This window comes from Nannobrachium achirus (genome assembly GCF_963921795.1).
Source record: "Nannobrachium achirus genome assembly, chromosome: 6".
NCBI lineage: Eukaryota > Metazoa > Chordata > Actinopteri > Myctophiformes > Myctophidae > Nannobrachium > Nannobrachium achirus.
The window spans coordinates 59,215,906-59,241,677 of record NC_137815.1 but is presented as its reverse complement, the minus strand read 5'-3'; the positions used below and the strand labels follow the sequence as shown (position 1 = coordinate 59,241,677).

Below are 25,772 nucleotides of genomic sequence, written 5' to 3'. Positions count from 1 at the left end.
GTCTGTTGAGGTGAGCCCATCAATGGAGGAACATGATGGCTTGGAAGAAGGATCCAAGCAAGGAGGGATGGCTCGACTAATGGAGCACATCCGTACGCACACAGGACACAAACCCTATCGCTGTAAGCTATGCCCCTTTAACTCTGCTTATAAGCACAAAATGGATACTCACATGCGTACACACACTGGAGAGAAACCCTTCAAGTGTGACAGGTGCTCCTTCCGATGCAGTGACAGCAGTAATCTCTGTCACCACCGCCGCCGCCATAGGCTTCAATCTATTGTGGAGAAGAGGATGGAGTCCCAGTCTCTCAACAACTTCAGCCCTATGCTGACTGTGGTGCCACAGTCAGATTGCCTGAATGACGTCTCTCCTCGTGAGCTGAACATGGCCATGGCCCTCAACACACAACAGCAACAGCAACGGCAAAAATGCTACAACTGTGATATTGAATTCTCAGATAACATTCTCTATACGATTCATATGGGCTGCCATAACTATGAACACCCATTCCAGTGCAACATCTGTGGTTGGATATGCAGAGACAAGTATGACTTTGCATGCCACTTTGCTAGTGGACAACATACAAGGTGACTCCCCATAAGCATAGACTGATACAATGTGTTACAATGCCTTATTTCAGTTTTACTTTAGATTGGTTGCTCACAGATTAGATTAGACTGAGCACACAAAGAATCCTTGAACTCTATTGTCTGACTGATATGCCCATATATAGGCATATATGGAGATCGTTCGGGTTGTCCAGAGCCACAGAACTGCTTCAGCTGAGGGAGTGCGAGGCCCACGCACCGTTGAGTCGTGCAGGCCTGCGATGGATATCCAGTTGTCCAGAAATGCTGATCCAACCAATATGCCCATATATGAGCATATACTGATTACATGATGGTCTCCATACATGGGCATGAAAGGGACAAAGACTGACAGATACAGAGATCTCCATATATGGGCATAAAAGGGTGACAGATATGTACAACCGGCACTCTGACAAGGCCCCTCCCTGTCCACTATGACTCAGATATATCGGTCGGATCGTGTGTGCAGCGGTAGAGCAGAGTGAACATGAACGTTGTTGAGCTGTAAATAAATATACGGTAATCACCTCACACATAACACTTTGTAAAAACGTATACCCCCAAAAAAACGTCATAATCTCTAATGTGAAATAATCTTTAATTCATTGTTATAGTCCCCATAATTACTAGAAAAAAGAGAAGGCGGATCCGAGCACTCAAAAAATAAAAAGGAGGGGAACGGACGTAAAAGCAGTGTACTTTATTTCAAGACATAATAAAAGCCGACATGTTTCGACCCTCTCGGGGTCTTCATCAGGGCATATACTAGTTGGCACTTGGCAGTATTAAACAGTGGAAATGGACCGGTAGGCAACTAAGTACATCTACTCCGGTATTTTTAAGTACAATTTTGACTTTACTTAGGTGTTTCCATTCTTCAATACTTCATGCTACTACATCTCTAAGGCAAATTAGTGTTATTTTATTCCACTACCAATATGAAGGTGTAATGATGGGGAATGGGGAACTACAGCATTTCTCTTCCTGGAAAGTTGGCATGCTGAAATAGAAGCCATTGTTCTTGTATTAATGAAAAGATAAATGGCAAAAACCAGTAAATCTTGTTTCAAATCAGCCACTTACCCGGCCTTGTGGCATGGGAACCTGGGTGTTGTTGGTATGTGTGCTCTATGTCAAAAGAAAATATGTAAATTGTTATTATTAAGTGTGCCTGCCATGCAATGCAATGGCAAAACACTTATTGTAATCCGCCATACTTAATTAATTAATTAGGGTAGTTAATTAATAATAATTATCCCACAAATTTCGGCACGTAATAACTGCCGCACAATTTACGCCACCGCCGCAATATATACATCAAAACGTGCGGCTCGGCCGGAATGGTGTGCTATTACTTTTCTTTCCGATCCGCGTTACTATTGCAACGTAATTCGCAAAAAACGATGCCCAAAAACCCTATTGTCTTAGAATGGTGGAGATTTTGGCACGTAATAACTGCCGCACGATTTACGTCACCCCCGCAATATATACATCAAAACGTGCGGCTCGGCCCGGGAATGGGGTGCTATTACTTTTCTTGCCAATCCGCGTTACCATGGCAACGTAATTCGCCAAAAACTATGCCCAAAAACCCCATTGACTTTGAATGGGGGTTCTCTGAAAAAAAAAGAGAAACTTTGGCGCCACATTACTCTGGCATAGTTTTGCCTAGCAACATGATTTAAACTTTAAAATGCTCACACGACTTTGGACTTTTTCCGGCCAATAGGGACGAGCTGTAATTGATTAAGCCCCGCCCCCTCTGTATTCCTATTGGCTGGGATTTAAACGGCCATAACTCCAGTTCACAGCATGGTACCGCCTTGAAACTTGGTGTCTGTACTTAAATGGCCAATAGGGACTTATAACTCAAGCCCCACCCCTCTTAAGCCCCGCCCCTGTCGTCCTATTGGCTGGGCTTTAAACATCCATAACTCCAGTTCCCAACATGTTACTGTTCTCAAACTCGATTGGTGGTCCGACAGACCTAATGGCTAACCGCTAATGGCTAACCGCTACTTCAGCAAATGCTAATAATGCTAATGCTAACACAAAAATGCTAAAGCTAATGTTAAAAAAATGTAATGCTAATGCTACAAATGTTAATATTAAAAATGTTAATGCATACACTTAGCGAGCTGCAGGCACACTTAAAATTCCGTAGGAATTTTCTTTTCTAGTTGTTATTTTTGTAATTGTGTTGTTGTTGTTTTTCTTTATATCGTTTTGTGGTTTTGTTACGGGATTGTTTTTGTTTTTGTTTTATGTTTGTTAAAAAAAATATGTTTGAATGTTCTCTGTAAAAAGGAAAAAAAACTCAATAAATATATTGTTAAAAAAAAATCTTGTTTCAAATGACTAAACCTAGCCACCGATTATGTCACTGGTAGGCAGGTTTCTGAGCTGTCCACAGAGTGAGTAGAGATACATGGTGCCATCTTATAGGCTAATGAACATTAGTGAGGACCAATAATATGAAGATAGGTTGAAAATGTGTGAAGTGGTCAGGGTACCCAAGGGCACGTACCTTTTTGGCGAAGCCCGAACTGGCGAACAGGGGAAATGTCCCCTACCGTAGCGATCTGGCGAAAGAAAAAGGGAAAAAAAAACCTTCTGCATATTTTTCGTCTTTTTCGTTTAATCCTTCTGGACAGGGCGTTTATCGTGCGCTTGCCCACGGCCTGGGCATAAATATAACGATTGCATTCACCACGGCTTCGTAACTCGCGCGGCGCTCCGCCGGCCGCGCGGCCCTGGCCCGCTCTTCGCGGCCACTCGCGCCTGCGGCGCTCGGGGGCGAAGAGCAGGACCAAGGTCCGCTGGCCTTCGTGCCGCTTGCAGTGTCGTGGACAATCGAGCGGCTCCGCCTGGAGCTGCGGCGTCATTTACAATAACGCCACGGGCAACAGGCGAGACCAATGCGCAAGCACTCAATAACTACGAAAAATGCCTTAAAACAGAGCCATGTTTAAGACAATAAAACGATTCGCCAGATCGCTACGGTAGGGGACATTTCCCCTGTTCGCCAGTTCGGGCTTCGCCAGATCAGGACTTTCCCGTACCCAAAGTTTTCTTATTGATTTGGACCCCATGGTACTTGCTCTGCTGGGGCACAAGTGGCCATACATGGCCTACTTGTGCACATGGAGCAAGTTGGCACCTCAACAGAGTGCATATTCTAGTTTCATTTAATTTCACCATTATTACAGTAAGTATGAGTCTGGACAGAAATCAACATCATAATCTGTGGCTGGTTGGCAGAGCCACACAACGACAATACAATATTTCTACTTAATTATGTCTATTTTATAAATACTAGAGGTCACATCTAGCGTTAGGGCCGCTACGTGGCACTCACACCTACGTTGCACCGCAGTTACAATCAGTATGTCTGAGTCATAGTGATCCGGTGGGTATTATCTAATGGTGTTGCTGAGAACCTGGTGACACATTTTCAGCAACCACAGAATATACTGTATGAGTAACTAATTACTTTGGTTTAAAATACACTAGAGTTCACTTTTAGCAAGGAGCCACCTGATCAATTATTGAAGTGATTTTGCAGGCACCAGTGCAATCTGCATTATGTGGTAACCAGCAGAACTTAGTTCTATGTTGTGGCACACGTGCATATCTCCTTGTATGGGCCGTTCTGTCCGTGACGTCAGTTATCTCCATACATGGAGTTCCGTGCTCATACGGACACTCACTTGGACACTCATACGGACAAATTATACAGACACTCAGACAGACATAGGGACCTACAAACAAAGCCAGACGTAGGAGCCTCAGTGCTTGACTGTCTTTGTAGGCATGTGTCTGTTTGCAGTATGTGTAGGTACAGTAGGCCTATATCTGTAGGCTATATGCAGTATGCAACAGCTGGATGACCAAGTGGTGCTGTTGAACAGCCTTGACATTAATGGACAACACAAAATGCATATACCTGTGTATATAGCTTAATGGTAAATGGTGCATTTATATAGCGCTTTTATCCAAGGCGCTTACATAGTTGCTCACCGGGAGCAACTAGGGTTCAGTCATTGAGTCTTTGCTCAATGACTCTTCGAAACTAACTCAGAGGGAGCCCGGATTCGAACTGGGAACCCTTCGTGCTCTAATGAGCTATGCAGTTAATAAAATGAATTGCTCAAAGGCACCACTCACTTCACACTGGGTGTGATTTTCATTCATCTGATTGCTGATCCAGTTCTGATTGCTGATCCAGTTGCACCGCTGTCCGCTGATACTTTTAATACCACTTTTTTTCTTTCTGAGCAACTGGTTATTTTGTTTTCTTTGTCCACAAATAATGGTAGAAAACTCAGTAGCATCAACAGGTGTAATTAGCCTATAGAGGAGGGAAAGGTGGGGTGGGGGGTCAGACTACAAGGCGATCAAGGAGTTAATTGTATTTTGAGGCCATCCACATCTGACCCCTGGTGTCTAATAATGGAACAGCATGAAGTTAAGCCTGAAGGGAAATCCATTTACAGGTATGAGGTACAGAAATAATTTAACAACCATTTGATTCATGTCAAATAGATCATTAAAGGCGCTGTAAGCAGGCCTGGAATTTCGTCATTTTAGGGGCAAGGCCACTGGGCTTTGGCGTTGTCAATTTTTTGAGGGCACAAAGGCCAAACGCCAGGGCAGGAAGGCCATCATATCAAATAAAACAAGATTTTAGTCCATTGAAAGAATTTGTTGAATTTAAGGGCCTAATCTGGTTGTCATCAAATAGATAAATGATTCTATTTACCAATCAAAGTCACTGGATCGGTTTAAAGATGGGGACCCTGAGAAGTTAAGATTGCAGAATCTCCAAAAAAAAAAATATGGAAAAACAATGGTGTCTACATGACAAGAAAGAGACACCAGTGTCTACTGTCAACATATTGACAAGAAAGACAGAGGAGAAAGTGGTACAGTCATCAGGGGCATTAAGGCCACTGTGGCCTCAGGTCATGCCATTGGTTTGGGGGGCACAAGGCCAAACAGAGGGGCAACAGAGGCCATGGCCTTCATGGCCTCCATGAAATTCCTGCCCTGGCTGTAAGTGATATTTCTTTGTTACAAAAAACTAAATGTAAGTTTATTATTAAAACATTAAAGCTCTATGCTCTATAATTGTGAGTGTGCTCAGTAACAGAACAGAAAATACAATTTCAGGTGGGTTACAAATGTCATTCAATCAGGACTGATTGATTGAAGACTTTATTTGAAGTTTTCATGGAAAAGACAAATGTCAACTAAAAGGATCGACAACTCAAAAAAGCTTTGGGCTTGTTTAAATTGGGGTCCTTTTTTAACTCATATAACATTGAATGACAGACAAATAAAACACAGTAGACTACTACGCAGAAAAAATAAGAAAAACTGTCGTAAAACATGATGCAAAAATAAATGTTAGGTCAGGGGGAGGTAACGGTTATAGGCGAAGTTTTCTGTTACCAGTTTCGAGTAGCAGCTGCCTATAAGTGGAGTGGTTTTAAAGGAAGGTAGAGGTAGGGATTTACACTCCTTTAAGGCCTCGCTAGGGTGTTTCCTATCTAATCTTCAATGTAGCCTAGCCTACTATCAAGCTTTTCTTTCAGGAAGAAAAGCCTGAAATATAGAGAGAAAGTGTTGGAGAGCAACAGATAGAAGGAGACATGCAACACCCGCACAGCATGACACATGAATATGCATCCAACTGAGTCTCACCACCACAATCAAATGTTACGACTGACTTTATGAATACTGGTAGTTTCCAGTTTGTGTTGTATTATATCCAGGTTTCCAAGTTTCCCCACTTGATCATCTTAATTATAATGTCTTCAAGTGCCATTTTCCTGAAGGGAAAACAGGGATCTGGATGACATCCAATGATTATCCAACAATGTACTCACTGTATTCAAGTACCACTTTCCTGGTGGGAAACTAATGTAGATCATGCAGTATATCCGACAGACACCACATCAAAGCACTATGTTTGACAATTAACAATTTGTCCTAGAGAGAAAGAGAGGAAGAGAGAGAGAGAGAGAGAGAGAGAGAGAGAGAGAGAGAGAAAGAGACACATTTTTAGGGCAGGCTAAAAATATGGTGGAGATTTAGATTAGAATAATCCTAACTCCTTTCCGGGAGGGGGGAAAACAGTACTTGTACTTCCTATTTGGCTATATAGAGTCATCTTACAGTGAACTTCCTTGGCCCTTGACTGCAACAAGCATTATCTGTTATATCCATTTCAAATATAAACTGTACAATTTAATGATCAAAGGGGGATATGTTTGTGTTCATGCAGCAGCACTACCCATACTGTAGTTCCAGGCCATAGTCACTTATCCCAAAGACTCCTGCAAATGTCCCCGATGTCATCTGTATAATATAATTATGCCCATGTATGCAGGCCCCCTTTGTGCCTGACACCTACTACGAGACTATGGCATAATAGACAGGTTTCTGGTCCACGTCACACTGATGGGTCGGTACCAAAATTAGCCAATAAATAGAAACCATGCAGCGCTCCTCAAAACAACAGGTCTGGGGATTGGTGGGAATTGATTACATGATACATTCAGCTGTGCATTTAGTCTCAATGTTTGTAAACAAGAAACCGGTCTATTGAGTCCAACTTGTGGTTCTCAAATGTTTTATTAGCAAGGACCCCCTTAACTCTGAGACAAGTTTACAGGTCCATTTGTTTCCATTTGAACAAGCTCAGAGTTATAGTTATACCATATACAGTTACCTGTTATGGTCATTCAGGGCTAGCTTGTTTCTGGTAATCATCTCATCACCAGAAACACTCATTTTGTATCTCTGTGGCAACAATAGAATTTTGACAAAAATAGTCCGTGCAAGTTAGCTGATTCTTCATTTAAAATCGCTCTGAAAAACCACTTAGAGGCGGCTGCCACTCGAAACGGGTAACTTTAAACCCAGCATAACCTAAAATATCTGTCACAAATAAAATAAAATATCTGTCACAGATATTTTTTTATCCGTATCTTACCATCCACCATCCATGTTTTTATCTGGAGAAAGAGATTTTTTGATCTGTTATCTGGCCCAGTGGGAATGGGCCTTTACCCTTCCCTGACCCTTCTTTGTAAATACTTTCTTTTTTGCATTGTTGTTTTTGTTTAAAACAGTTTTTCTTTTCCCTTCTTTTTGGAGCTGTGTGCAGCTCCCTATACGTGGCTGTGTGGGTCTGTGTGTGTGTCTGTCTGTCTGTGTGTATGTAGCCTGACTTCGGCGCGTAACTAGTGCCGCACCATTTACGCCACTCACGCAATATATACATCAAAATGTGCGGCTCGGCCGGGAATGGTGTTCTATTACCTTTCGTTCCGATCCGCCTTACCATGCCGACGTAATCGGCAAAAAACGACGCTTAATTGTCCCCATTGACTTATAATGGGACAATGCAAGAAATCACTTTCAAGTATTTTTCTCTTGTAAACCATAGGAGCTACAGTTTCAAACCTCGGAGAGGAGATTCATAATGATTTTAAGAATGAATCGAAAAATAATTACATCACTCGGCCTCATGGTGGCGCTATAACGGCCCACTTTACGTTTTGAACCGTAGATCGGAAAATTAAAATTCTTTTTTCCCTGGATTCCTTGGGTCAAGACGCATCTCCCCATATAGGCCACGCCCATTTGCGCCAGGATAGATTTTCCGCCATCTTGAATTTTCTCCAAAACACACTTTTTGCTCCTTTTCCTACATATTTTCTTCAAATGTCACAAAAATCGGTACACATGATCTACACACACACACACACACACACACACACACACACACACACACAGCTCCACTTCACACGGGTGTGATTTTTAAGATGATATCTACTTCAGTTCACAGTAGCTAGCTACTGTGTTCTACCTGTCTGTCATTCAATGTTAGTGTAACAGTGGCTCCAGGCGCTGCTGTTTCTTCTGCTTGCTGAGGCGCGTCGGGTCGGAGACTTTGAAGAAGGCCGGTGCAAACTCCACCAGCCAACGAGCGTCGATGGTGGTCACCTCGCGCATGTACTCCTTAGTGGTCAGCACCAACTCATGGTACACAACCCACTCGGGTTGTCTGTTGAACAGGGCACTGGAGGGGTGGATGTAAACCACTTGCTGGTCGATCAGGGTCCGGTAGCCCTCCTGGGGGTCTTTCTTGGCGGCGTTCCTGAAGAAACCACTGCAGATGGCTTTCTGAACCCGCACAGTGGCTTTACATGAAACCACATCCAGTTTGTGCCTGTCCATGATTCCCAACATCTGTTTGCGGATGTCTTGGGATCTACGCAGGGAGCGTGCCTGGATGAAGTTCTCGTAGCACCAGGGGTTGGAGAACTTGTTGTTTTTCCAGGCGTTGTAGACGGCCAGCAAGGTGAGATGGTCTCCCTCAGGCTGGTGGAACTTGGCCTTCGGCCTGCTTGTCCTTGGGTCTGTAGAAGACATTCTGTACAGACAGCATGGAGACGATGGTGAGCATCTCTTCGCTGCAGCCCAAATGGACGGACATGATCAACATCTTACACAGCATGAGCTCCAGAGGGAACTCAGCCATCCTTCTCCCCAGCCTTGTGAGTAGACCTTCATCGTCAAGAGCTCCCAGTGTGTAGAGCTGCTCCATGGCGGTAATCAGTGTCTCCATGGCAGGAGTGTCCATGAAGTCAAACGACAGTAGGTCGTTGATACCCATGGCCTTGAGAGACAGCACAGTGCTGGCCAAGTTGGTCCTCTGGATCTCAGGCACGTTGGTGGTCAGCATCTCATCCCTGTAGGCTCTTTCAGTGTACAGTCTGTATGTCTTCCCAGTTCCTGTTCTGCCAGCTCTGCCTGCCCTCTGCTTGGCTTGTGGGATTGGAGTCACTACCAGTTGATCAATGCCAGTCTTGGAGTTCTACACCTTCTGCTTGACAAAGCCAGGGTCCACCACGTAGTAGATCCCATCAATAGTCAGAGATGTCTCTGCGATGTTGGTAGCGATGACCACCTTTCTGCTGCCTGGAGGAGCAGGGTCAAAGATCCTGGTCTGCATCTCGCTGGGCAGGGCGGAGTAGACGGGCAAGATTATGAGTTCAGGAACATCAGGTCCCAGTGACTTCATCCTTTCATACAGGATCTCACAGGCCGTGTCAATCTCCTCCTGACCCGTCAGAAACACCAGAACATCACCTGGAGGTTCAGTCAGGTGGATCTGCATGACAGTGATGAGGCTGGCGTCCAGATAATCTGTCTCAGGTTCTTTGACCTCCACCGGGTAAGTCCTTCCAGGGATGGTGACGATCGCGCTATGAACGAATCATTTGAACGAATCTTTTGAACGGATCTTTACCGTGAACGTGAACGAAATGATCCGATCACTGAAATGAACGGGATTGCCCATCACTACGGAGCAGCAGCTGACTGTGATGCGAACAAAACATACGCACGCGAAAAAAACGAAGAAAGGAAATATATTACGTCATTGTTTGGCTCCATCACAGGAGGCGGGGCGTTGAGGCTTCCATCCTTTGCTTTCTTTCTCCACGGCGCCATTTTGTTTTATTCGAGTGTGTGGACCTCTATGGTGTGGACCGGTGTGGACAATCAAGAAACTGGGACGGGTACTTTTCAACATTCTGCACGTTTTTAAGCTTTTTATGTGATACTGGTAATTACCTCAAAACGCTGACTTTACACATTTGCTACGTGTGTTGTGTTAGAAACGAAAGTGTAACGTTAACTGTAAGATAATCTTGTAATTAGCCCGAATGCTGCCTTTAGCAGTTAGCTTGTTTTAGCCACAAGGAAGGCCCTTCGTTTTAGGCCTCAATCCAGCGTTAGCTGTAATAACAAACATATTATACAGTTATAACGATACGTACTTATTATTAAATTGACGATGGCTAGTTTGTAGTGGTGGGTGTTTCAAACACCACCACCCACACATTTAGTAATATTAACGTGTTACGGAACGTTAAACAGACGTTGGTGCGGTTGTATAAGTGGATTATGTGCTTTCTAAGAAACGTTAACTATCTTGTATTAATTGATCTGATTCCTTGTCTGTAATGTAATGTTGCATATTGTTTTGAAGTTGTAACAGGCTAGAAAATCAGCAACATGGCCGCAGATATTATTGAAACTCTGCCCATATTGCAGTCGATGAGTAATATGTCTGTTCATATCATGGAAGTGAGGCATTCACCTCATGCTGCGAGGGCCTCAGTGTCTAGAGAAATTGGCAAAGACGTTAGATTATTTACAAGATTACTATACAGTGTTCAAGATCACCCAACTTAATCATGCACTATTCTGAATCTGAATGGCATACTTGAATAACTAAACTAAATGGCTTAAAACTACAGATTCAGTTCTCACAATGGGGCTTTCCACTGAAATTCTCAGCTTGCCTGCCCTGAACAGTGTCTTAAGCCATTGCAAGGGGTCCTCATAGTGAAGGATTGTTGTCTGATGGTGGTATATTTGAATGAAACATTACTGTGTTGTGTCATTGTGTGAACAAATGTGTGTCCTCTAACAACCTTTTCAGTTTCCGGGGGAGTGTTTTTGTTTTTGATCTATAGGTATCGGAGACAGTTCAGTGCAGGTGTGAGCACACAGGTCACATGGTCACCAAGACGGGTCTTTGCCTAGCCACAACTGGGTTAAAACCAGCTTCTTGGCCATTTGTGGGGATATCTGGATGTGGATAGCTTTCCCCAAATCCCCGAAGACATTTTTTTAACCAACAAAGTCAAATCTAGAAGCCCAATTTTCTACCCTACTTTTTTCCCTTTTTTTCTCATTTTTTGGCATCCAACTCCACGTAATTCCACCAACCACAAAGCATCTCCACACACCATCAAGGCCACGGAGAAGCTGAAGATTCTTCTCTTCCCTCAACCCCTCGTTTATCCCTTTTTTTTGTCGCGCCACTACTTCCACTAATCTTTTTGGATCCCATTCAGAGAAGATGTTTTTCCATACCTGGCTGTTCTGTCCCCCCTCTCTTATTTCCTCCTATTAGTTCCATCCATTAATAAAAAATAATAAAAAAAGGAAACCTGAATCCTAAAGGACACTGTTGCACCACCCATGTGTAATGTTTAGCAGTCTACGAAAGGTGTCTCAGAGAAGGGATGTCATAGGACCACAAGTGTCTTCTGGCCCACCCAACCCCTCTTTCCCTCTTATCTCATGGATCAAGTGTTCCTTCAGGACTCATCAAGGATACACCTTATCAGACGTGCGCCAAGAAGGGGGACATCTTCTCAGCCATCTCAGGTACACCTCAAAGTTTAAATATGGGGTCTTGAAAGTAACGACTTTGACTGTCATGGCACTGTAGTGTAATACTCTTCTGTTAGAATTGTAAACTGTATGTTACATATTGTCAGGGAGTATCCTGTTGGCCCTGAAAAGAACAACCCCCCCGAGGCAAACATTTGCCACTCCTATCACCTCTGCATATCAAGAAGTGTACCAGCCTAGGCATGACTGACCACGGAGATGACTGCTACTTCTTTTACTACTCCACCTGTGCAAAAGTACGTGAAACGTCTCATAATTGTAACTGTTTTGTGGTGGAATGAGTGGTGAAAAGAAGGTGAATAATGGTTCTGTTAATTGCTTTTGCAGGGAGACAGTTGCCCGTTTAGACACTGTGAGGCGGCTATGGGCAATGAAACTGTGTGCTCCCTCTGGCAAGAAGGACGCTGTTTCCGCAAAGTTTGCTTTTTCCGCCATATGGAAATAAAGGTAAGGCAAAAGGTCTTTGAAGGGCACTAAATTATTTTCCTTCAAGCTTTGCCCACTCGAGACTCTGTGTCTTGAGTGACCATTACAGAAGGATAGAAAATACCCTCTCTTAAAACCTGGTTCAGGGGCTTCATCCTGCCTGTGGACCTGTTGGGAGGAATAATAATTATATTTTAGTCTAATTCTTCATGTTGAAAAGTTACTGATGGAACATGGCCTTTGTTTTTTAAAGCTTGGTAACATGATTGCTTGTTAAAGTAACTACAATCACTGTTGTGTTAAAGCTGTCTTTACCTGTCTGCCTCCTTTGACAGTCAGTCAGGCCTAAATTAAATCATTTGTTTAGAGGTGTGGTTATTGATGATATCTTAAGACCTCCTTATAGGTGGAATGTAAGGGCTAAACATCGTCATACAGTTTTCAGTTGAAAATAGTTTTTCATACAACCAAGATTACATTTGTCTCAAGAGCGATGAGCTTTTCTGGCAAGTTCTGTGCACACGGTGATGCCTCTATGCCTTCTGTCCTGATCAGAAAAACAGGAAGGAGATTGCCTGTTACTGGGAGACCCAGTCTGCTGGCTGTCAGAAGCCCCATTGTGCCTTCTTCCATGAGAGACCTCGCTGCATAGACGGCATGTATGTCCCACCTGATAAAGGACAAGGTGAGCTGGCTTCTCATTGCAGCAGCAGTTTTCTGGAAAATGTTGTGCTGGTGTCAGATTCGCAGAAGTATAATCTAATTACTTTGTTTATAGTTCAAGGCAAGATGGAAGAACCACCCCACGAGGAACCAGCTCCTCCTCCCCCTGCCCCCCTGCCGACTTCAGTCAATCCTCAGCTCAGAGGAGTGATCAAGGCAGAAACTCAGGAGAATGTACCAAGCCCCACCCACCCACCTGTTGTAATCAATCCAGCAGATGATGACGAAGATGAAGATGGTGAGAAACTGGTGGCTTCTTATTCAGAATATTAGTTGCTTAAAATGAGGGACACTATTTTTAGTTTTTGTAGAACATGGCATTTATAGGCATGAGATATTGGTAGATTGTCCACTGTACCAGCAGATTGTCTACTCTAACAGCAACATAACGTAGTTGTTCAGCTGGTGTTAATCTGTGTTTACAGATCAATTCTCTGAGGAGGGGGAGGATGGAACCAGACTAACCTCTCCCAGGAAACCGACTGGAAGCTCCAGCACAGGTAAGATATAAGCCAAAGCGCTACTCATAAAGAAGGCATCACTGTTGACACACCTGAACAACTACTGTATCCAATACCATTTAGAGTTTTGTTTTATAGGAACACCACAGGTAATTAAAACATAGAAAGTAGAATGTTCGCTGTCCCTTCGAGCTTTGCCCACTGGAGACTGTATAATGTTTTGAGTGGCCATTACAGAAGGGTAGATAAAAGTCACTCTCTGAAAACCTGGTTCAGGGGCTTCTTCCTTGGCTTTGAACCGTAGGTGTCGAGAAGAACACTTAATAAAATATAAAAAGGTAGCACTCATACCCAGTGAATAATAACACATGCTGATCCAAGGAGTGATGCAATTGACAAAAAAAAGAAGAAGAAAAGAATAAGTTGCATCGCACAGTTATATTTGAATGAATATTATTGCTTTATAGGCCTGGGGCGGTATGGACATTTTGTTACCGCGATTACCGTCTTCTTCCCATTTACCGTCGGTACTGCGGTAATTACCGCACCCCCGTATCTATTAATTAAGGTTCGGCGATAAGCCAAAATATTGCAATCATCTTCCCAAAAGTCGCCTCTCCACAGCATAGAGTATAGCTCCACAGCCTGACTGCCCGAGTTATACTTCTCCGTACAGCACAGCGGGTATGGCTTTCAAAGGAGCAGATCTACAAGCCCACAACACATCGCATCCGCGACGCGTTCTGAGCTTTTAGATCTGCACTGTCGGGTTACCATAGTAACGTAGGCTAGCTACTTGGGCTTTTCAGACACAAACAGCTGTGTGAACAAACCAGAAGAGGACGGGTAGTCAGATCGTGTACAGTGATTCTGTAAACTCACGTCACGTCTCAACTCTCAAATCGCAGTGATTGAGTGCTGCTATATACAGGTTTTAGTTACAAGACTTGACAGAAAAGGTTATAAAATCGCCGACGCGACGGACGGGGCACAACGTGCGACGCGGTGTAAAAAGTAAAATAGTTTCATTTTCGGTTTTAGTCCACGCGGCCCGCGCTCCGCCAGTAATCCGTATGAATAAAAAAATATATGCCACAACACAAGATATGTATTAACATCCTTGTGTCGAGTGGATTACAGGGAAAGTTTATGCTGCTCCGAGTTGTGCTCCGTACTCTCCTGCCCTGCATGTGCACTGTGTGCAGGGTCTGTGACTGAGTGACGTATGTGGCTTCCCACGTGTGGTACACGGCCCAGAGCAGAGCGGCATGGAGCGCATGCGGTCCTCGCTTCTCCCCCGTTTTAAAACTCGCTTGTTTTCCAATTAAAAATAGACTTTTTTTTTTTGCCTTTTTACCGTGGTAAGCACACTGACACCGCGGTAGACCTCGGTATACCGCGGTACGGCGGTTACCGCCTCCAACCCTATTGCTTTATTAAAAATATTCATCAAGTAGGCTGGGAAAAAACAAAAGTTTCAGCTTATGGTCTTCAATGTACGTGTACACATGAAACATTTTAATAACTAAATGGCTTGTGGCTTTCATTTTAACACAGTCCCTGCCGGTCAACTGCCTGATCAACAATTTAACTAGGGGGTTCCCTGCCGATCAACTTTTATATAAAAAGTTTTTTGTTTTAGATATTTATTGCGGGAAAAAAACTGCCCTGAACTATAAGGAAAACGCTGATTTTGCTGGCAGCAGGAGCTGGATTATTTATGTATTTACTCTGGCAGTGAATGAGTTTTAATGGGACCCATACAACCTTCAACTGAAGGTCATGTGGGACTGAAAATAATTAATCTTGTTGAATAAACCAACTGGTATTTCTCCTACTTGGAGATTGCCTCTTTCCTGCGCTAAAAGTATGGCATTCTAAAATGGAAAAACAAAAGGTTGTCTTAATGGTCCTTTAAAATCTTGTCTACAGAAGAATCCCTGAACTTTGGGGTGAGCACCTTGGAGGAGATCAGATTGAGGAAGGCTCTGAAGGCCAGCATGAAGAGGACAGGCTATCCTGTCATGACACCTCACACTACAGCCCCGAGGAGCAATGGAGAGCGGGAGAACTTCCGCTTATTGGGTCGCCAAGCCCTACATCACGTTGCAGATGGTACATATAAATGATTTTGGACACATGCATGACCTACACTATCTGCTTCATTATTTCTGTCTTTAGGATTCTCTCCTGTCATCTTGCTTTGTTATTGACCATAGCCTTACATCCAATGTTGGTAGCCTACTAGACCTTATATCCATGTTAATTTGCTGCTGTTCACATACATCTCCTTTACATTGTACTTGTGGTATTTGGTATATAGGAAGAATTGATATATAGGAAGAATTATTTTCCTTCAAGCTTTGCCCACTCGAGACTCTGTGTGTCTTGAGTGACCATTACAGAAGGATAGAAAATAACCTCTCTTAAAACCTGGTTCAGGGGCTTCATCCTGCCTGTGGACCTGTTGGGAGGAATAATAATTAAATTTTTATATTTTAGTCAAATTGTCTTAGTCTTGCATTGATATGTTGAAAAGTTACTGATGGGACATGGCATTAATTTTTTACTGACTCACTCACTATGCTTGTTAATATGCTGGTATTCGCAATTATCTCCTTTACATTGTACTTGTGGTATTTGGTACTTCTTTTCCACTAGACCCTGTTATCTTTGAAGAACCTGGGAAACCCAGAGGTAGCATTGCTGAAAGGCTTGGAAAGAAGATATTCAACAATGGTATGTACATTCCAATTAAAAGAAATAACACAACATGTCAGTGTGGCATATATATTTATAATTAGTACAGTGTAATATCTACAGTAAATGGCTCACAACTGCCAAAGTATTGACTAGTGGTCTTATTTGTAGATGCTGACACTGGAAGAGAGCTGCCTCTCAAACGTAGTCTGGCTGAGCGTCTTGGTAGAGTTGTTAATGAGGAAGAGAAAATGCTGGCCCCTCAGAAAGGTAAAAACCATAAAACCTAAATGACAAATGTAGCCCTACACAGCAGGTTTCCCCCCCTCAGATTTCTGTTATTTGGGATTGAAAATGTATTTGGAGGACTATTGGACTGAGCTGGAAAAAAATATATATATTTCTCCTCCTGTAGTTATGAAGCCTATACGAGAAAGACTTGGATTGTCAGCTGACCCCATTGCTCCTACTGAACCAGGTAAGTTCAGAGTCTTTGATTAACCTTTTGACATAAATATTTGTCTTTGTTTACTTCACTAATTTAATCTCTTAACCATGGAGATGTCATTTGAATATGTGCCATGTCCAGCACTCTCCATAATGTGACGCTCTGTAAAGTTTATTCGCACTAGTCACTGCTCAGCTCGCAAAGCAACCTAACGTCCTAGGTTGTTTTTTCAGAGATTTTTGTTATTTGGCCATGGAACTGTTTTAAGAGGACTAATTTTATTTCTCATCCTAAAGCTTTGAAGCCTATAAGAGAAAGACTTGGATTGACGGTGGACCCTGTTGCTCCTACTGAACCAGGTACAAAGTTCTCTGAGCTCACCCCTTTGACATAGCCTCCTCCTTAGTTCATTCACTCATTTAATCTCATAACCATGGTTATATAATATGAATATATAATATATACAGAATTAGATTAGTGCCATAAAGTTTAATCGTCTTAGTCACTGCTCAGCTGTTGTCACTTGAGTTTGAGGTATCTGTAAGTTAAGCTTTATGAATTACTTTTAGAAAAAATGTGCTACAGGAATGCCATATTTTTGTTGGTTAACTAGGAAGTTACTTCCACTGTGAGTTCTGTAATGGGAGATGTAGTTAGGTAATTTTTCAGCCTGTGAGGTCTGACGTTAAGTTGAAAAAGTCTATGGGATTTAGAATCGGTAAATCAACTACAACCTCAGACTTGGTTACTCTAATGCTGCATTCACACTACAGATATATAGTTGAACGTTTTGCTTGCTTGGTCAATGTTATCTCAATGGAAACCAGCTTTAAAGATACAGGACACACACCAAACGAAGGTTTGGAAGCTTTAAAGCTGGTTTCCATTGAGATAACATTGACCAAGCAAGCTAAACGTTCAACTATATATCTGCAGTGTGAATGCAGCTTAAGTACTGTATGTATATAGATTCTAGAACATTCTAACACTTAATCTAATGCGTGTCCTTTCCCATAATGATACAAATCAACAGATGATGTAAACATTTTCCCCATCTCCCCTAGAAATCCTAATACGTGAGACCAACATTGAATCAAAGAAGGCTCCTGAGAAGATCCGCATCAAATCCCTTGAGGAGATCAGAAAGGAGAAGACAGCAAAGTCTCAGTCTGAGAAACGGAAGGACTGTCGTTCTGCCCTGACTCCAACCATCACCAAAGCCTCTAAAGGCACAAAGAGAACCATCACTGTCCAACCTGCATCTGTTCGGACCTTCTCTGAGGTCCTCCGTGCCAAGAAGCAGCAGGAGGAGGAGGAACAACAGAAGCAGGAGGAACAACGGAAGCAGGAAAGGAAGGCCTCCAGTCCGAAGAAGGCAATGCAGGCTCAAGAAGAAGCCCCACGAAAGAGCCAGGGGCCCTTGGAAAAAGAGATGCCCAGCCGAGTGGGCCCTCCTGCTGCCGAGGTGAAAGTTAAGACCCTTGAGGAGATCCGCAGGGAGAAGGCGGCTAGGATGCAGGCTCAGCAGAGGCAAGAGCCTGAAAACAAGAAGGGTTCTGACTCAGAAGAGACCCCTGCAAAGAAGCCACGTCTACAGCGCATCACTAAACCAGTTTCTCCTGGTAAGACAATTCAGCAATTGAGTTTTTTGTTCACTGTGTGTGTGTTGCAACACAGAATTCAGTTTTTCTGCTGTGACTCGAATCGCATGCTAATTTTCACTTTTCTAAACGTTCTTCAGTTTCTAATACAAATGATTCAGCCATCTGCATGACAACACGGAGGACTGCAGGGATGACAGAGAAACCAGTTAAAGTTGCTGCTGAGGTAATGACCTGACGTCTACATTACAGATAACTATTGACAACTTCTGATGTGTACAGTGGATGCCATATATTCCTTTTGAGAGTAAATCATTCTCCTGCTTTTGGCTTTTCAGACCAACCCTGCCTCCAGCAATGATGTTAAAGTCGAACCAGTTAAAGTTGCTACTGAGGTAACGACCTGACAGCTAAATTACAAATAACTTAACTATTGACAACTTCTGAGGTGTACAGTGGATACCTAATATTCCTTGTGACAGTAAATCATCCTGTTCTGCTTTTGGCTTTTCAGGCCAAACCTGCCCCCAGCAATGATCTTAAAGTGAAGACCTTTGATGAGATCATGCGTGAGAAGCGGCTCCGCAAGCAGCAAATGGAAGAGCAGGCCTCCTCTACTAGCCAATCAGACAGCTCTTCTGAGGCAGAAGCAGGTCAAAAACAGACGGCAGGTCCTGCCCTCAAGAGAAACATTTCCGTTAAAGCCAGGATGGCGTTGGCAACTTCACCTTCATCTGCGGCATCCGATGCCCCCAGCCAGGGCACAAAGCCCCCTATTCAAGTTGCTGCCCCTAAATCTAAGCCTGCTTCTCCCGTATGTGGCACTGAAACTGCCGTTACAGGTGAAATGTCGGGGTCTCTAAAGCAGAGCTCTCCACCTCGGCAGGCAGAAGCCGACTCCCCCTCCCACAGTGTCCCCAATGGCCCCAAGGTTTCCCCAGGCAAGAGGAAGAAGAGCTCCCCACCATCTATGTTATCTAAGCAGGATGAGGGACAGGATTCTCAGGGCCCCTCCGCAGAAGAGCCCCCTGCTGATGCCCAGAAGAAATGCTTTGGACGGGAATCCAAAGGTACAGTGATGCATCTTTGTTTTACAATTAAGATAACCGGCCAGTTATTTTATTGTATTCATCCACATTTTATTTTTAAATCAATTACGCTACCTTTTTAATGTCACTGACTCTTTAATGTGCTTGCTTTCCAGTGAGACCAAAATTGAACGTGAAGCCCTCTGTGAAGCCTGCTACACAGGTGAAACCAGGCCAGAAGAGGAAGGCGGCACAGCGGTCAGCCGTAGCTGCAGTCAAACCTCTGAACAGTGCATCCACAGCTATGGAGGAACCATCGCAGGAGCTGCCCCACAAACGGAGAGAGGTAGCTTTTATTTGATTTATTTTTGTATTAATTCCCTGTGCAAATCACTTTTAACTGCAATGTTGCATGACGGGTGCTATAGAATAGAACTTGATTAGATTTGTTTGCGACCACACACTGCTTGCCATGAATAGTAGAGGAGGAAAAGATAATAGACCAAAAAATTGTGGTGATCTAATTTGTTCTTGTTTCGTCCTCAGCTATCCCCTTTGTCCTCCAATACTGAAACCCAGCGGGTGGAACCCACGAGTTCCACTAGCTTGTTGAGCTCAGGCCCAGACACCAGCCCGGTAAGAGAGGACCTCCAGGCAGTCCCTGTAATCAAACAGAAGAGCCCTGTCCAAGTCCTGCCTACTGCTGCCAACTCTACGGGTGCAGCCAGAGAGACCTGTAACCTCCCTCAAAGGTAAAGCACGAGATGGATTGCTAGATATTCTCTAAAGTGGTGGAATCGGATTAAAATGTTAGTAGGGTAATTGACGGTTTAGTGAATTGTGATGTTCATTCATGTCTACGTCGTGGTATTTTACATAGGTACCAAAATTGTAATACTTCATTGCGTAATACATAATTGAAAATGTTAATGTTTTGGGCTGCCGGGTAAATATTAAGCAATTTCAGATAATATGCTATGAGCATTTACCAACTTTCCTTTCACTTTGTTACCCTACTTCACTGTCACTTCTAAATCAAATTGAATTAATGGAATTCTTAATTTGTTATTATTGCAAAGTACAGCATTATGCTTTACGTGTTTGAGCATATACCATGTTAATGAACCTGTAGCACTTTTCCATTAACAAATCAATATTATTGTGCAATGGCAACTTCAGCATGGCCATGAATTACAAGTCAATTGAATTAATCATTCCTGGACCCACCTCATAGACTGACCCATAGTTTAAGAAGCAATGGTCAAATGTAATCAAATCAAATGAAAACTGTTGAATAACCGGTTCTTCATCTGTTTGTTTAGTCCCATAGTGAAGACACCGGCCCAGTCAAAGTCACGCAGAACCAGTTTGGCTGGGTCCCGTGTGCTGTCTCCAACATCCACCTCTGCTGCAGTGGACGACTTTGAAATGCTGATGAACGAGTTCACAGATGACCACCTGGAGGATGACATGGACCCCGGCATGGGAGAGGACGACCTGCTTCAGGAGCTGTCTGAGATGATCGATAGCTGAGTGGCATCCATGAAAAGACTTTCTACACCATCCTCCTCCCATAGTCAACGTGGCTTCTCTGTCATATTGATCTCCAAATTCAAGAAACTCCCCAGTTGTTATCCGTCAGACAATGTAGACCGTTCTTAAATATTTTATTTTATTTCTGCACGATGATTATCTGATCTTCACAAGTTTAAAAAAAGAAAAAAAAAGTTCTATGGACATCATTCTTCTTTCCAAGTCTTTGAAAGAGTGTAATACCAGCTACCATATGAATGGGAGATCATGTAAAAATGTTGTAATGTAGGACATCCTCAGGTAACTTATAGTTTTGAATCTTTGAAAGAAAAAAAAGCTCTGTTACACCTGAGAATTTTACCACTCTGGTGTTCGATCAAGTGTCGTTGTTGCAGAAAGAAACCAAATTGTATACCGTGTATGCAAAGCAAGTGGATTGTAACAACTGTGGAACAGGGCTAGCAAGACTCTTCTTGCTGCACTAACACGGCCGGCTCCCCATTATACTGTTTTCCGGTCTCTGACTAGGCATGACAAGTGGAACACAATGTCAAGTGTTATTTTCCTTGTTAAAAGATATGACTGAGTAAATGTTGTATTTTGAATAGACTATACTTTTGTGATGCGCTAAAGAGAACGGTAATGGTCAGAACGTGAGCCTCCTTTCTTCTTTTTTCTTTTATGGCACAAAAATCCGAAAGATTGGATCTACTTCCATCACTTTGTGGGTGATTGACAGATATTGACCTTTCTGATGTGCAACATCCGCTTGTTTAACTTTCTTTTAATTTATGTAAGACTTTATATTGTGATAAAATGTAAATGTATAAGAAAAATTAAATCTTGAAATTATTTTATCCGACAGCCATAAAGTCACTGCTTTTTGTGATAACTTTTGTAACTACGTGCTCTCTGGTCTTACGAGATGAAAAGAAAACTCAGGGACCATTTCTGCAGTTTAATAGATCTTACTGGTCGTGGTCATGTGTGTTTGACATACAGTTTATAGTTCATACCAGCATGTGTAATACTAAGGCTCCTGCTGCATTTAATCATTACCATCCATGTTAATCATTGCTGATCAATGTGGTGTAAAAAGAAGCTATTACTCTCTGTACATAAATGCCCCTGTTAACACTTTTCCATGACCTTACTGTCATACTGTGATGTAAGTTACTGTGTGTGTATATAAAAATGCTTTTGAGTAATTGTTTATTGAATGTCAATCATTACATTGGATCAGTGAAACATTTATCATGCTTCACAACAAATGCTAAAGAAGTCATTTAAGAATAACTAGTCGAGAGTAGACCACATGTGTGGGATATAAGCATACTGGTGAGTGCCTGCAAAAGATCTATCTTGTGTGTGTACATACAGTATATACATACTTACATGTAATACATAGTAAAGCCTGCCATAAACCAAAATATCTACCTCAAGCAATTCCAATGACATCCTATACCCTACTCAACTCCAAATCCCTCACCCCCACTGATACACTTTTATCAACTACAAAACGATCCTGACAGAGTAATGGGATTATAGGGGACACGGGCAGAAAAAGATAAAACATTTAAATTACTTTTGCCACATTTCACAAGATTGTTTCATTAATGATGTCCATGTGTTAATTGCACATACTTTTGTGGCACTTTTACACACATTTTCAGTTTTAACCTATGAAAAACTGAAGCCTTCAATAATAAAACACATGATGCCCTATTAAAATTATGCAGTTTTTAATAGCTACTCTATTTTGATAGCCCACAAGATGTCGCTGTGGTTTTGAAAGATTAACGCAGGTGCTTACGTCGCCATCACTTCCGGGTGAGCGTAATCAGCGTATGTAAACACCGAGAGTACGCCCCTCAGAATAGCTTGCATCATGACAAAACTGGAGTTATTAAATGTATTTCTAAACGATAGACTGACAGCGGCTGCCGACGAGATATTCTGTGCGATCAAAGACACAGTAGTGGAATACCAGAGTGAAATCCTTCGTTCAAAGGAGGAAATCCTTCGTTCAAAGGAGGAAAACGAGCGTCTCAAGCGGCTCTTGAATATTGCAGTTCAGCGCTTGTTACTTCACTCTGGTAAGAACGTCCAGACCTTTCCCCTTTACCCACTTTTTTGTAATTTCAGGACAAGATATGTCCAGGGTCAAGCAATCAAAACGTGCATCATTTGATTTGCTGCGTGTGTGTGTGTGTGTGTGTGTGTGTGTGTGTGTGTGTGTGTGTGTGTGTGTGTGTGTGTGTGTGTGTGTGTGTGTGTGTGCGTGCGCGTGCGCGTGCGCGTGCGTGTGCGTGTGCGTGTGCGTGTGCGTGTGCGTGTGCGTGTGTGTGTGTGTGTGTGTGTGTGTGCGTGCGTGCGTGCGTGCGTGTGAGAGAGAGAGTGTGAGTGAGAGAGAGAGGAGTGATTAATAGTTATTTGCTCAAAGAATTAATAACTAGAAAGATGCAATTTGAAATTGCGAGTGTGGTTGCTGACCATATTCTACAGTAAGCTAACTGTCATGTGAAGCTCGACCAATTGATTCCCACTCCCATTGATTCCCTAACCCTGCCATTTCCAATGGCAACGAAAAAGTTACCCCAGAGGTCTATAAACAGTTACCCTAGAGGTCTATAAAGTTTCCCTAGGACTATAAATGTGTTTCCCTGTTGGGCAACTACACTAATAATGACAACATGACTTTATTGCTCTTCAGACTTCAGTACATTTTGAATGACTTCCTTTCCATTCTCTAGACCCAAATTCTATCCAACCCCAAGATGACGCCCAGCCCCCAGAGTCGCAGAACCATGAGCAGGAATGGAGCGCTAGTCTTGTCCAGGAGCACCTAGAGCCAACACCACCACTACTACTACCACCACCACCACTACCACAGCCACCAGAGATTAAAGAAGAGCCAGAACTAGAAAACACTGAAAAGGAAGATCCACATGATGCAATTACATTTGACGGCAAGGGTTTAATCTCACCCTCCCTTGCCACGGCAGACAGCGGTCAAGTTGAACCACCACAGGGCTCACATCTTCTGCCAGCCCAAACTGTATGTAACAGAGGCTCCCCAAGAGAGGGCATCTCCTCTCCAAGAACATTGTCCAGGGACGTGAAGGTAGAGGACGAAGAGGAGGAAAATGGCACACATCAATCAACCAGCAGTCTAATAGACTCACTTACGGTTGACTCAAACTTCAGAGCAGCTCAATCCGACGGCCACAGCCACACGGCAGACATTAACAGGACTGCGGGGAGAGAAAAGCAATCAATATCCCACGGACCGCAGTCCAAAGACACGCTCCACACGAACGGGAAGCAACACGTCCTGTACGCCAGAAGCGCCAGGCCCCTCCTCAAGCCATCTCTGCCGCAGTCCTCCCACCCGGGGGGACAAAGCGCGCAGAAGTGGCACTGTTGCCGGGAGTGCGGCAAGTGCTTTAGTTTTGCGTGTCAGCTGGAGGTCCACATGCGGTGGCACACCAAGGAGAAGCCCTACAGCTGCTCCGTGTGCAGGAAGAGCTTCACCACCGTCAGCATGCTGAAGAGGCACCACCGCATCCACACGGGGGAGAAGCCCTTTCGCTGCCACGTCTGTGGGAAATGCTTCAATCAGTCGGCGCACCTCAACACCCACTTCAGGCTGCACACGGGCGAGCGAGCCCGGTGGCGGCAAGTGCTTCATTCCAAATGACGCTGAATGAAACTAGGGATGGGACGATTAGTAGGGATGGACATCGGAATCGGCCAATATAAAAAATCGGCAGGTATGATATCAAACCGGCCGAATCGGTGACCGGCAGGTCACTGACATAAATACCGGTTTTATGCCAATTGTGTCTATGGCACAGTCTACTTAGTGGCAGCCTACAGAATACAGATGGTGCTGATTACCTTTGCAATGTAAGGATATATTCCATAATCCTGTGTCAATGTCATCTCCAAAAAGAAGGGAAAAAAAGCATGCGTCACCTGCTTTCCTCCTGCCTAGTCCAGACGGTCATATTAGACTGGATATTGTCTGTGATTTTGGATATTGTACAATTGTGTGATTGATTTGGCATTAGTGTTCTTCTAGCTTATTGGTACTCAAATTGGAAAAATCGGTTTTGCCGGTCAGACCTTCATAAAACCGGTGGATCGGTATCGGCCAAGAATTTTGCAAGCGGTCCATCTCTAACGATTAGTGATATTATCATTTATCGTGATAAAAAAACACTCACGATAATCGTATCGTGTAGATTTAATATATCGCGATATCGTCCTCCGTCATGCACTGGGATCAGTTCACCTTTTATTTGCCGAGCTGCATATCCGGTAACATTTAAATCCTCTATAAATTGGTAAAAGGTACTTATAATATTCGTACTTGACACATTCTTTTTTCGCTCTCTATCAAATGTCTTTGCCAAAAAATAGCCGACCTACAAGCTCACAACGCAATCTGCTATTTTTTGGCAAATGTTCCGCCCCAGGATAATGGATTTTGATTATCGTGATAATATCGTAAATCACGATTTCTTTTGTCACAATAATCGCGATATGACGTTTTCATATCGTCCCATCCCTAAATGAAACAGCCTCTTATTGGAATGGAGCCACATCCCTTCTGTAAGATTTAAAACGTTTGAACTTGCCTCCTTTACAGATTTTAAGCGATGTGTGGTGATTGTGAGTTTTACTGTGTTTGTCGTGGAATAAACTATTATGGTATGTGCAGACTCCTGATTAATACATGGCCTTTGAGTCATGAGAAGAGCGCAATTCAAGGTTGTTGTTTTTGCTTTTTTTATATATATTTGTTTTCTTCTCTCAGCACACAACTTGCTCCCTACTGATGGAGATAGGTAGGAAGTTCAGTAAAGGAAAGGACACCTGCATGGAAGACCCATGGGCTCCACGTTAATTAAACTTGAAGTGAAATTTTCACACTTTAAATCACATGTTCATTAACGCCTTTAGGATG

The 25,772-nt window shown here is 43.2% G+C and overlaps 2 protein-coding genes and 1 pseudogene across 5 annotated transcripts; 2 read left to right on the top strand and 1 right to left on the bottom strand.

Annotated features, from left to right (window-relative positions):
* Positions 1–8,490: 8,490 nt before the first annotated feature.
* LOC308287214 (ATP-dependent RNA helicase DHX8-like) lies at positions 8,491–10,779 on the bottom strand (annotated as a pseudogene). Its single transcript has 2 exons — positions 10,775–10,779; positions 8,491–9,875 (listed from the first exon to the last, which is right to left on the bottom strand). The product of its transcript is annotated as an ATP-dependent RNA helicase DHX8-like (transcript).
* Positions 10,146–21,980, top strand: zc3h11a (zinc finger CCCH-type containing 11A). Of its 3 annotated transcripts, none has more exons than XM_080728791.1 (19): positions 10,146–10,237; positions 11,788–11,853; positions 11,967–12,116; positions 12,208–12,327; positions 12,862–12,991; positions 13,085–13,267; positions 13,455–13,529; positions 15,423–15,605; positions 16,152–16,229; positions 16,362–16,460; positions 16,606–16,668; positions 16,935–16,997; positions 17,703–18,260; positions 18,380–18,465; positions 18,578–18,634; positions 18,754–19,309; positions 19,444–19,613; positions 19,814–20,019; positions 20,590–21,980. In XM_080728791.1, the coding sequence occupies exons 3-19, from the start codon at positions 12,063–12,065 to the stop codon at positions 20,798–20,800; spliced, it is 2,892 nt and encodes a 963-aa protein (XP_080584917.1). In that variant the 5' UTR covers positions 10,146–10,237; positions 11,788–11,853; positions 11,967–12,062; the 3' UTR covers positions 20,801–21,980. The 3 variants fall into 3 exon arrangements, with proteins under 3 accessions (XP_080584917.1, XP_080584916.1, XP_080584915.1); XM_080728790.1 differs by having other exon boundaries at positions 10,153–10,237; positions 11,680–11,853; XM_080728789.1 differs by having other exon boundaries at positions 10,161–10,237; positions 11,120–11,853.
* Positions 21,981–22,677: 697 nt separating this feature from the next.
* Positions 22,678–24,500, top strand: LOC308287213 (uncharacterized protein; the record flags this gene model as incomplete). Its single annotated transcript, XM_080728329.1, has 2 exons — positions 22,678–22,896; positions 23,554–24,500. Exons 1-2 carry the CDS (start codon positions 22,689–22,691, stop codon positions 24,498–24,500), a joined length of 1,155 nt encoding a protein of 384 aa, XP_080584455.1. The 5' UTR covers positions 22,678–22,688.
* Between the last annotated feature and the right edge of the window lie 1,272 nt (positions 24,501–25,772).

Coding starts and splice junctions, on each gene's coding strand:
- zc3h11a (XM_080728791.1), top strand. CDS start 12,063: ATGACTGACCACGGAGATGACTGCTACTTCTTTTACTACTCCACCTGT. Junction 12,117..12,207: donor ACTACTCCACCTGTGCAAAA/GTACGTGAAACG, acceptor TTGCTTTTGCAG/GGAGACAGTTGCCCGTTTAG. Junction 18,635..18,753: donor CAGTTAAAGTTGCTACTGAG/GTAACGACCTGA, acceptor TTGGCTTTTCAG/GCCAAACCTGCCCCCAGCAA.